Genomic DNA, 13360 nt, shown 5'->3' with positions numbered 1-13360 from the left:
AATCGCTTATCACAACCGGTAGTTGAAAGGATAGCTGGATCGTGCGTCCCGTATCTAATCACTCTGACTTAACGTGGGGACACCAACGTTCAATCAAACATTAAATCTAGTAGACTCTGGCATGCTTGTGGATCATTACCACACATGAAATTTGAATACAAGCTCTCAATCAGACATGGCATAATGTTGATTGAATTGATAGTAATAAATTGGTCATCTTACATTTTAACAATCAATTTTACATTTTAATGGCTTTAAAATTTTCATCCAAATATTGCTGCCATGTGCCCCTGCTAAGCAGGGTAAACACCAACTATGATGATAGACTTAAAAGAACTTGGCTAACCGTGCTGGACACGGTTTGGCTAATGACCCTAGCCGGCTGGGCTTTACAATGATGTATGTGTTTTACCGGTTCATCCATTTTCCAGATCATTTTAATGCTTGATCCAAAAACAAAAACAACAATAATAATAAAATAACGGTGATTGAATGTCCACCGTTAAAAACATCCCATGGCCAGCTGTAATGTTTATTTGACGTCAACCTGCTGATTAGGTCATACAGACCCGAATGAAGGGAAAAAAAATCAGCTTGATCTACAACTTTTGTGGCCCAAAGAAGCTTTTAATGGTGGCCATTCAATCAACACTCTTTCCTGTGATGTGGTCCACTTGAAATTTAGATCTACCTTAATTTTGGGCTCACACTCTAAATTAATCTAGAAAAATAGATGAACGGCGTGGATAAAACACATATATCATGTCGGAGCCCATAGAGCATTCCGCGTGCAACAGTGGTAAAGAGAGAATGTCTGGTTCTAAGTAACTTGACTAAATATCATGGTGGAGCCCGCAGAAAGATGTGCCGCGTACTTCATATTCAGCCGTGACGGAGACGAAACGAACTCCTTTTTTTCTTCATCTTCCGGAGCTCGAGAGAAGAAACGAAGGGAGATGACGAACCCCAGCGGCGCACATATCCTGGTATTCCCTTTCCCTGCGCAGGGGCACATGATACCCCTCCTCGACCTAACCCATCATCTAACCGTCCGTGGTCTGTCCATCACAATTCTCGTCACTCCCAAGAATCTCCCCATCCTCAATCCACTCCTCTCCCAATGCCCCTCCATCCAAACTTTAGTCCTCCCTTTCCCAAAATACCCCTCCATACCCCCCGGCGTAGAGAACACCAAGGACCTCCCTTCCAAAAATGCCTTCACCTCTATGATACACGCCCTGGGCGCACTCTACGATCCTATCCTCCAATGGTTCCAATCCCACCCTTCTCCACCCACCGCCATCATCTCGGATTTCTTCCTTGGGTGGACCCACCGCCTCGCCTGCCAGATCGGAATCCCACGCGTCGTCTTCTCGCCGTCTGGCGCCCTCACGCTCGCGGTCGTTAACTCCCTCTGGCGCACCATGCCCAAGTTACCAGACCCCGCTGACGTGGACGCCTCTTTATCCTTCCCTCACATCCCTAATTCCCCGAAATACCCCTGGAAACATCTGTCATCCCTGTATAGGAGTTACAAGGAGGGAGACCCAGTTTCGGAATTCATAAAAGAGGGGATGCGTGCGAATCTGGTGAGTTGGGGATTCGTTTTCAACTCGCTCAGTGAATTGGAAGGCGAGTATCTGGAGCACTTGCGGAGGGATCTGGGGCACGCGCGCGTGTGGGCGGTGGGGCCCCTGTTGCCTTCGGTCGATGTGGCTCCCACGGAACGTGGCGGAGCAAGCTCGCTGCCAGCTGGCGAGGTGATGAGCTGGCTCGACCAGTGTACGGACGGATCGGTGATTTATGTGTGTTTCGGCAGCCAGGTCGTGCTGACTCGACGCCAGATGGAGGCGCTGGCGGACGGCTTGGATGCGAGTGGGGCCCGGTTTGTGTGGTCCGTCAAGGAGCCCACGGGCGGTCACGTGGCGGGGGAGTACGGTGTGATCCCTGCCGGGTTCGAGGCGCGCGTGGCTGGACGGGGGCTCGTGATCAGGGGGTGGGCTCCACAGGTGTCGATACTGGGCCACCGGTCGACCGGGTCGTTCCTGTCTCACTGCGGGTGGAACTCGGTGCTGGAAGCAATCGTCGCAGGCGTGCCGATGCTGGCGTGGCCCATGGGCGCTGACCAGTTCTTCAACGCCGGCCTGCTTGAGGACCATTTGGGCATCGCAACGCGAGTCTGCGGAGGCGCTGAGTCAGTTCCTGACTCGGTCGAGTTGGCTCGGGCCGTGGCTGAGTCCGTGAGTTGGACCTGGCCTCAACGGGCCCGAGCCAAGGAGCTGAGCCGGGCAGCGGGGGGTGCGGTCAGAGAAGGCGGGAGTTCTTACCAGGACTTGGATGCGTTGGCTACGGAGCTCCGCGAAGTCGGTGTAAGGACCAATGACGAGAAGAGGATTTAGAAAATGCGTATCTATCAGCAGTAAGATACTGTACTCCACCTGTTTTTTTCCATGCTCTGGCTGAGGTTGATAGATGATACACGGGCACTAAAAAAATTTCTATTTGTAACATGAATAATCTAATTAAACAGTACAAATTATGGTTCTTTGTTTTGATATATCATTAGCTGAAAGTTATGTTTAGTTGATTATCGAAGTGTTGGATTAGTGGAAAAATATTGGACGGCTAAAGATGAAAAATATTCAATGGTCTTGTGCTATTTAACAAACAGGTGTCCCCGAGTCAGATTAAGCTATGCAATTTCTGAGTGCCTTTTGCATACCGTTTCTTGTAACTCCCCTTCTGATATATTTGATGATAGAGAAACGTAAAACAATGAGATGGGTTACAGCTATGTTTTTAGTCAGTCTATGAGCCGTTCATTGACGTAAAGGATGCTTCGATTGGACTATATGCGCCCATTGATTAGGGAAAGGATGCTCCCATTGGATTGTATGCAGCTGTTAAAGATGATGTTCCGTCAGAGCATGACTAAATAATGCAAACATGTTAGGCGGCTGTGGAAAAAGAATTGCTTATGCCTCCAGCCAGAAGTGGGCATCCAGTCGAGTCGGACCCAGTTAGGCCGAACCTGATTCAATCCGATTTTGAAAAAGGCCTGCCCGGAACTTGATCCAACTCAGTACCAAGTCCAACGTGCTTGACTCGATCCGAGTCCATGTTTGGGCTGGACTGATCCGAACCGAGTCCGACCCAGTCAGAAATACTGAGTTGGATTGAGTTGCTCCCGAGTCGGATCGGATCGTCGGGCTGGGTTACTGGGGCAAGGCCGCAAGGGATTGGGCTCAAACACTTGACCTGAGGGCTAATCCCAAGCTTTAAAATATAGCCTTGGAGATTGACTTGGCACCAAGTCAGATCGGGTCACCGGGCTGGGTTACCATGGCAAGGCTGCAAGGGCTTGGGCTCAACTCTTAATCCAAGGGCTGAGCCTAAACTTAAAAATCTAGCCTTGGGGTGTCCGGACTATATTCAAAATATAGACGTCGCTTAAAAACACTCAGAGGGGTCTTCTTTTCATTGCAACATGCAAAAAATGCGATTGTGGATTTTAATTTTTACATGACTAATCTCATAACACTAAATGGGAGAGTAGAGGAGAAGTGATCGAGAAATTTAGCTTTGTTTCATACATATGATTTTGAATCTTTTATCATTAAAACATGGCAGATCCACTAGAGTTAGGCATTGAGTCGAGTTGGACCGAGTTAGGGCTGACCCTACTCAATCCTGTTTTGAAATCAAAAGTAAATAAACAATGTCCATATATAAAATAAACAAAGTAAATAAACATTGTCAAAATTTATAAGTAAATAAACCATGTCCATAAAATAAACAAAGTAAATAAATATTGTCAAAAATCACAAGTAAATAAACCACATCCGCATACAAATCAATAAACCTTTCATTAATTCAATATCCCCTGTATAATAAATGCCTTTATGGCGTGTAACCTGAGTAACCTTGTCCATAATAGTAACCCTTTCCTCCACCTTCATTTGCCAGAATCATCTTTTGGTTCTCTTTTTATTTTTTGAATTGCGGGAGAACTCTATACTTACTTCAAGCTTGGAGGTGTCCAAAAGATGGTTGTTTACCTCTGCTGAATCAGATGGTGGAGATACCTTCCATCATCCTCATTCATAGATTCAACAAGTTTTTTCAACTTCTTTTTACGATCTGGATTGTATGGGATTTCTAACTGCCTATAGAATGATGCAAGACTTTTAAGAAACTTTAATGAGTTATCGCTTGGCTTATGGCCTGTACTCTTGCCTGCTTCGGCATCATGTTTTCTCGGAGGGGGTTGATGTCGTCGTTTGGTCTTAGATATATGAGATTCTCAATCGCCAATAGAATATTAAGAAACTTTTAGGAAACTTTAATGATTTGTTGCTTTACATACTTCTCATACTCGAGCTTGCTTCGGCGTTATGTTGTCTCAAAGATGGTTGTGTTCACCATCTTAAGTATAGGGTCATAATGTAATAATAATCTCGGTAAGACCAAGGTCGAATCTACAGGAACTGAACCTTGTACTTAATCTGAAAGTAACCAGAACTAGAACTAGAAGAAGTTGTAATCTAAACCAGAGAAATTTAAGAGAATGAGAGCGAAAGATTAAACTAAAACTTGTAAAATTCAAAGGTAGGAAACTAGGGTGCCAATGATCCACTTGTGGAGATCAAGGAGATTTATACTTGATTCACGAACACAACTGAAATCAAAGTCCTATCTTCATCCAGTTGGAAGATATATCGTTAAAATCCAATTATGAACTTCCTTTGATCTAGTTTTCAAAAGATGAGAGGTATGAGAATTAGACTTGATTCCATTACAAAACTATGCCCATGAGACAAAGTAAATAACAAAATTTACCAATCCACATCCAATCAAAGAGAGTTATGAACCTAGGGACGGATTCCATCATCCAATCATGACCGTGAGACGAACGTGAACAACAGGGTTCCTACGGCCATAACCTCTATAAATGCATAAAAAAATACTCAAAGATATCGCGGATCCATTATAATTTAAGTCATAACAAACCATTAACTATGAATATTCCATATAATCAAATAAGAATCAAAATCAGTTTAACTTAAACCTGAATCAAAGGCATAAAGAAAAGTCTCCCATCACATTACAAGTTTCACCTCTTAGGCCTATCTAAGAGGTTTAGCCTGACATAGTCATGATCAAGCTAAATCTCAAATAAACATCAAGGAAAATAAAGAAGAAAAGAATGAGAAAAGAAGAAAACCGCTTAGCCGTTCACCCTCTCTCTCTCTCTTTCTTTCTTCCCACGCTCCATGGCCCAAAGTGTTGATACCCACATTCTCCCTTCCTTTTATAGGCAAGGTGGGGCGGTGGAGAAAGTGCTAGGACATTCGTACACAGCACCTTGCGTGCGAAACTGGAACACGCAAAGCTGGTTGCGTCTGGGTGAGTTCTTCGGCCAAACGACGTTCAAGAAACATGTTTTAACTCCATGGTTGGGGTAAAGATCCCCTGCCTAAGCTTTTGAACGGTCTAGATCTTGCATCCGACCGTTGTTGTGATCACAGAACGGCCTATGGAGGAAATAATATCCGGACGTGCGTATTTGGAGAAATTTCTTGCACTGACATGTTCGATGGGCCCCACAGTGACGTTTTCGAAGAGATCCACCCTGTTCATTAGATTCCCAGCGCGATTTCAGTCGGAAAGGAGTGGTTTTGGTCGAGTTTTAGTGCGGTCCACTGTATCAAATCAACTCACCGTTCATCTTATGTTTTTCGGCGATCCACGTGTGTACGTGTGCATGGGGTCAAAAGGCCACCATGGCCAAGGTCGTGGCCACCCCCTGGACACAATGGACGGTCTAGATCATCCGTTTAGACAATGAGTGTGGCCCGCTGTGATCACCCTACCCAAGACGTCCACCCACTGTTGCTTTTCGAGGAAGAGGACAGGTCAACCCTGCTTTGACCGAGCTGACCGTTCAGTGCACAACCGGTTAATGTGTACTATGTACACGCATGTGTACATATGAGGTCCACTGTGATGTATATGCAACAGCCTCTCCATCCATCCATTTTGCCACCTCATTTAAGGGGTTGTAACCAAAATTGAAACATACCCAAATATCAGGTGGGCCCCAAATCAGAGATTGATGGGTTGATCTGTCTGTTGGGCCACTTCCACAAGGATCCAATGGCTGAAATTTGACGTGTACAGTTAATTTAGAGTCCTTAGGCCAGATATAAAGTTTCGAGCCAAACAGATGGTGGGAACCCTGTGATCTTGCATGCTGGATGATTTTCACGCCTCTTTAGCGTGAATTGCTTCATTTTCTCAGATCTTTGGCATATACATTCTTCGATCTCGGTCTCCTGAGGTCCGTCCATTGCTTTAGTGATTTCTGAGCGTTAAATCCCTGTCCAGGCTCCTAAATTCACCTTGCAACATAAACACGATTAAAATAGGATATTAAACAGTATCATGTTCATAAAATCAGGTAATAACTGGGGTCTAATATGCAATATTTGACCCTCAACACAATCCCCAACCAGCATTTTGCTAGTCCTAATCAAAGTATGAGAGAAATATTTTAAGAAATACAAGACAATTTCTATAAACCCGAGTGATTTTTTGAAAAGCAATCCATTCAATAGAATTCTAAGGTTCATGAATGTTGGGCATTACTTTTTCCTAGACTCAAGCGCACGGTAAACTTCGTAGTCAAGTTCAAAGTATTAATCCATCCATTAGAAAAATTCTAAACATTGAGTTTCATGGGCATATAGTGCAACCTCGACTTATCACAATTAAAGGCCCAATTCTCAACTTTCATGATATAATTGGTAATCATAAAAGCATTCCGAATAGCCAAACTTAAACCGAAACTTTCCTTATAGTTCAGCCTTTTTATTCTTCCAGCTTTTGATTTTCCATCGATGGCTTCATGCTGTATCAACCTTTTTAAAGATCTTTAACAGGTAGCCGTTTTCGAACACAACTGTTTTTTATCTGGGTATTCTTTTTTTTAATGAACATGATGGACAAATTCCCCAGGCTGGTTCCTTCCATGCTTAGTGATTACCAAGTTAATAATTCAATATCGAATTAAAACCTTAATGTGTAAGCTAGATGTGACATGTGAAATCATGACTTGATCAATGTTTAAAACTTCTAATCATGGATTAGCAATTCGAACTTAAATATGAAATTTAAAGATAGCTGAATCCAAAAGTCATAAATTACCAACATTGCGTATCTTATACTTTTAAATCAAAGATGGCTGTTAAAATCACTTCGAATTCACAAAAAATTTCAGAAAATTTTTAAAATTTTCACAAGTTTTGTTCAAGACCAAGAAAATACTGATTATGTAATTTAATCTTTCATCCCTAACCTAAAATGTACATTGTCCTCAATGTAAAAGATATATGCATGCAATACACGTGAGACAACGAAAGTAAAGGAGAGGTGATGGAAAGATAGTACCTGATAACGAAGTTAAGAGGCTTTTTTCCAAAGAAATTTCAGCGTGAAGGTGGCTCGTCACGAGAGTTAATCCAACAAAAGGAAATTATCTTAAAACAACGGGAAAGCAAACTATCCTAACGACATAAAGTCGACTATCCTAGAACGACAAAAAGCAAACTATCCTAGTCTTATGAAAGCAATAAATGTACCTATACATCCGTCAAACTAGGAGATCAATCTTGGTAAACAGGATCTTTTAGAGGCATGGACATGTCCTCTGAATCAAATTTCTCGACAAATAGCTTTAATCGATGTCCATTTACTTTAAATTCATTGTCATTGTTTGGATTCTGAATCTCGACAGCCCCATGAGGATAAACATTGATAACGGCGAAAGGACCGATCTAACTAGATCGAAGCTTATCCCGAAAGAGATGTAACCGAGAATTATACAAAAGGACTTTCTGACCTGGCGTGAATGATTTTCGATGAATATGTTGGTCATGAAATGCCTTCATCCTGTCTTTGTAAATTATTGAGTTCTCATACGCATTGTTCCGAATTTCTTCAAGTTCATTTAACTGAAGTTTGCACAGCAAGCCAGCGTTGTCCAAATTGAAATTTAGATTTTTGATCACTCAGTAGGCTCTATGTTCCAACTCCACAGGTAAATGGCAAGCTTTCCCATAGATAAGTCTAAAGGGAGACATTCCAATAGGGGTTTTAAAAGCGGTACGGTTAGCCCATAAGACATCGTTCAATCGGATTGATCAATCCTTACAGTCAGGGTTAACCGTCCTTTCTAAAATATGTTTGATTTCTCTATTGGAAATCTCAGCTTACCCACTTGTTTGTGGGTGATATAGGGTACTCACCTTATGAGAAATATCGTATTTTTTCATTAAACTCTCGAATGGTCTATTACAAAAATGTGAGCCCCCATCACTAATGATGGCTCGAGGCGTTCTGAATCGGGAAAGGATGTTCTCTTTTATGAATTTAATGACCGTGCGATGGTCATTGTTTCGTTACGGAATTGCTTGACCCATTTAGTGACATAGTCTACGGTGAACAAAATGTATAAATTTCCAAAGGATTGGGGAATGGTCCCATGAAATTGATGCCCTAGCAATCAAATGCTTCTATAATAAGAATGGGGTTCAAGGGCATCATATTTCGACGGGATAATGCTCCCAACTTCTGACAACACTTGTAAGCCTTGCAAAACTCATGAGTGTCCTTGAACATATCGGGCCAGTAAAAGCCACACTGCAGAATCTTGGTCGTGGTCTTTTTAATAGAAAAGTGACCACCAAAGGCCTGAGATTGACAGAAGAAGATGACATTCTAATGCTCATTGTCTGGCACACATCTCTTTAAGATTTGGTCTGGGCAATATTTAAACAAATATGGATCATCCTAGAAGAAGTTGCATACCTTGGTGAAAATTTTCTTCTTATCTTGTGTAGTCCAATGTGTCAGTATGAAACCTGTGGCAAGATAATTAGCAATATCAGCGAACCAAGGTGAATTGGAGACTCTAAACAACTGTTCTTCAGGGAACAAGTCATTGATACACTACGCCAAAATCATGAATTTACGACGGGCCAAATCCGTCGTAAAACCAAATAAACAACGGATTTCGTTCGTCGCTTGGTCCATCGCTATTTACTGGATCGTTTTTTTTCGACGGATAAAATCCATTGTTTAATCTGCAACGGATAAGGTCGATCGGAAAAAGTAAAAAATCCATCACGAAAATTCGAAAAAACACACTCGAAGCAGTCATCATTAAAAATATTAGCAATGGATAAGGTCTGTCGCTAATATGAGTAGAACGACAGTCCTCGGATCCATCGCTCTGAATTTGTTCAAAAATTAGTGACGGATTTGGTCCGTCGCTAAAATATCTATGAATAAAAAAAATATCGGCAGCTTTTTTAAAAAATAAAATAAAATAAAAATCTTACACCTAATATATCAATCAACGAAATTCTTGACACCCCCTGCATTCAGTAATTTGTTATTTCATATTAAAAGACTATATTACACAATGAGAACTTCAATGTAAGCTAATCATGATGACGTCTTCAAGTGATATATCTGTAATCCATGAAAAATAAACCTTTTAAAGTACCTTTTGAGGGACTATCATTAAAAGGTATAAAAGATAAACATCATTACTTGAACGCTATAAAAGATAGGCGTCAATAACAGTCATAACTTGCAATAGTATACGAAGTGTAAATTAAAGAAACAGAAATTGCAACTAATTGAAGTGGCTATATTGCTTTTTTCTTTTCTTTTTATTTTTTTCTATGCAAAAATATCAAGAATTTTTATATGTTGGTGACAATATTACTATAAACCAAGATTGTATATATACCTGTACAATAATATCTTATGTGTAATTTTTAATTCCATCTCATTGTTCAACATGCAATGCATTCCATCGACACTTAATGACGCCTTCGAGGACCTGCAAAATGAGATCATGAACATTAGTTATTGAGATTATTTTTAAACATTACTGTAAAGAAATATGGTCTTTAATACATGATTATGATTAGCTAAAATGGGATGAACTCATATTTAGGCATCTATCAAAAAGGCCCTAAGGTTTCTTGTTGGAGACAAAGTATGTGCTTGACAAGACACCCACAAGAGTAAATGGATGTCAGTGTAGAATGATCCGTAAGTGACTGACAAAGTTATGCAAATCAAAAAATGAAAAATCCATGCAACACATGTAGTGGTAAAGTTTACCAGTCTTGGTTGTCCAGACTGAAGGAAAAGAAAGATTAATCAATTAGTATCATTGAATTTTACCTCCCTGCAACACATGTATCTTAGTTCTGGTGTATAAACAGCTTGTGCACAGTATTTGTTGACATAATCCAAGAGCCCCTTGTTTGGTCAATAACTCCAGACGAACCCTTTGGAGGTGGCCTGAAAGAAAAACACATTCTCTATCGAAGTATTTATGAAGAAATACCATTGAAATTGCCCAGGGATGCCACTAATTATTTCATAGTTGAATATGTTTGATTGTTGAAAGTAGTTCAAATTTTGAATTTTAAATAGAAAAATGAGTCATTAAGCACAAAATCTAATTGCTCCTCCAGGAATCACACATTTATACTTGTAACATCATATAAGAAATGCTCTATCACTTTGAGCAAGTCTACAACACTAAAAACCATGCAAGCAAAGAAGTGGCACATCTTCAGAATCGAGGGGAAAATAATCCATGGATGGGAAACATCAACTCATGAGCAGAGCACTTTACAATGGCAATAACAAAGTTCAAGTTTTAGAAATCTATAATCGACTGGTCACTGAATTCTCGGTGTGGAATCTTAATTTTTGTGGTCAAAAGTTGTATCCTGTCAATCATGGACAAACTCAAGCAAGTAGGATGTGGTTTAGTAATAAAATCATACAAGTGAGGGGATCCAAGAGTCAATAGCAATGAAATATGAGACAGCCCAAATTCTTCCATGTAGACACATGCAAGCCATCCTCTAGCTGAATGTCCAATTAAGGACAGACTCCCACCTACAATGTAATATTTTGTTGTTATTCAAAACCCCATATATGCTAAGCAGGGAAGTGGTAATTTTGGTGTAGTGGTAGAGAGTATTTTGAATCTCTGTAAGTCGCAGAACATAAGAGTCACAATAGTGCATAGAGCTAAAAAAAAAAATCCCTCCATATGTATTAGAAATGTTTCAACGCACAGTCAGGCCTCAACACTGCAATTATAAACAATATCACACCCGAGTAAGAGGTGCAAGTGTGCCTTTTGCAGATCATAAACTGTAGCCATATTTACAGAGACAAAGACGGTGAATGTGATTGGGATAATAACAGTTCCAGACCATTATCATCCTATTCTCATTTTTGTGGCACATTTTGCAAACAAGAGCATTAGCACATCCAACTATTAATATTTTTCCAGATGCACCAAACAGCTCCAATCTAGTGAATGTGCACTTTCATTCTCATTCTGGGATATATCTAAACATGCCTTAAAATACAATACATAAATGTAGGAGAGAGTAATGGGATATTAACATACAATACACAAATGCAAGTGAGTAATGGTGGATTTTACTACATTACAAGCACAGAGAAAAACATGTAACACTCAAACAATTCATAGTTTTTGTGTTAGTGTTAGTACTAAGCGTCATACATTTGAGTATTGTCAGTATTGCACTGGTAAACTAAAATACAAGCATGATGGATACATGCTGCGTTCCAGGCACATAGAAGGTAGACTGGGGGTGACCTCCAAATTCAACATGGAGAGAGCATATGACCGTAGGAATTGAAAGTCTGTAGAATACATGCTGCATAGAATGGGCTTTTAGGTTTGGCAGAGGTTGGATGGCTAAATGTGTAGTGTCCACTCATTTCTTAAAATCTGGCAGCAGCATTTGGGTGTAAGGTTAGGAGTTTGCCATCAACTTACCCCAAGTTGCCATCCAAATCATAGAGCTCATCGTGGATGACACATTTCAATAGTAAAACCCAAGTGAATTGTACAAATTCTCAACCTGAGCATTGTATTTAAATACAGGCAACAAACTTAAGATGTTCCAAAACTAAAAAGTCGGGATTCATACAAACATAAACACAACCTGAGATGTTCTAAGAAGGCTTAGGACTTTTTAACGTCTGATTTAAGATAGACTATTACTCACAATTTCTGTACCAATGAAAATAAGTGTATCTTAGGGTGCAGTTGGTTACACTAAACATCATGAAATTCGGTTTATGCCATTGAAAACTAACCTTCCACTTTAATCTTGCCAACTACTTTCTTTGCTGCTCCATATATTCACTCAAATCCATACCATTTCTACCTAGATTTGTGCATTTTCCACCACCTACATAAACATAATAAAGATGAGCTCCAGAATGAAGCTCTAGTTAAACCATCAAGAACCCAAATTCCTCAGTTTATAAATGATGAATAGAGTCATAGTAATTACAAAGTAGACTGCAACTCAAGCCAATACCTACAAATCTGTAAACCCTTTGATGGGGTCTACTCCAAAGGCTTCCAAAACCTAGCCATCAACACGCTTGTCTGTCGTCCTACACCATACTGAAAACAGAGACCATAGAAGCACAAATTGCAATTCAAAATTCAGTATGGTGCGCTGTATAGGAAGTGGGTAAAAGATGATGACAATGCACTCATTGTGTTGTAGTGGATATATCCTCATGAACAGCCATGCATAAGTTAATTTCCAACTATCAAAAGAGAAGTTGATTTTTCAAACTATCACCAATGACTATTTTCTCTTAACAGTCCCAGCCGTACATGTGTCGCTGGCAAACCTGAAAACACAATTTTATTCTCTTAGTACTAAAAAGAAAAGAAAGAAAAAAAAATAAGAAATGTGAATATCCAGCAAAGGATTATAAGCCTGTCAAAACAATAAACTGGTGAGATATCATAAAACTCAAATCTTTGCTAGTGCATTTTTCTACTCTAAGACAAGCATGGTCTTTGACAAGCCGACTCGGACCAACTCATTCCGTCAATGAATAAGTCATGACTCGCCCATTTCAGGGGCTGACAAGTTCCAGTCGGGCCCATTTTCACCACTAACTCGTGATGTCACGCTCGACCTTATAGGAACATTTCCCACACACACATAAAGTGACATTACCATGAATCAGAATATTGCAGAGGTACTCTCCAGTGCATGTGACACAGTACTTACTTGACTGTCCATTTCCAGAAAGGGTGTTTGTCACCCAAGATATATGGAGTTTCAATACACAATGACAATCTAGAGAAGCATCTCCACTTGCGCAGTTCACAGCAGCTGCCCACTTGCCATCAGTCCTCCCTTACCTGGGCTTGGGACTGGCCGACGTATCACTTCCTAGCATTAAAAAAAAAAAGGTA

At 40.5% G+C, this 13360-nt stretch overlaps 1 protein-coding gene across 1 annotated transcript; it reads left to right on the top strand.

Moving 5' to 3' along the window:
* Positions 1–874: 874 nt before the first annotated feature.
* On the top strand, positions 875–2585 carry LOC131255681 (UDP-glycosyltransferase 89B2-like). The gene has a single exon (XM_058256471.1). It carries the CDS (start codon positions 957–959, stop codon positions 2397–2399), a length of 1443 nt encoding a protein of 480 aa, XP_058112454.1. The 5' UTR covers positions 875–956; the 3' UTR covers positions 2400–2585.
* Positions 2586–13360: the final 10775 nt, after the last annotated feature.

Source organism: Magnolia sinica, chromosome 9 (genome assembly GCF_029962835.1).
Source record: "Magnolia sinica isolate HGM2019 chromosome 9, MsV1, whole genome shotgun sequence".
NCBI lineage: Eukaryota > Viridiplantae > Streptophyta > Magnoliopsida > Magnoliales > Magnoliaceae > Magnolia > Magnolia sinica.
Note: the sequence above shows the minus strand (reverse complement) of the source record. Positions and strands in the feature narration are given on the sequence as shown.

Excerpts from the sequence above, each read along its gene's own strand:
- LOC131255681 (XM_058256471.1), top strand. The coding sequence starts at position 957 with ATGACGAACCCCAGCGGCGCACATATCCTGGTATTCCCTTTCCCTGCG.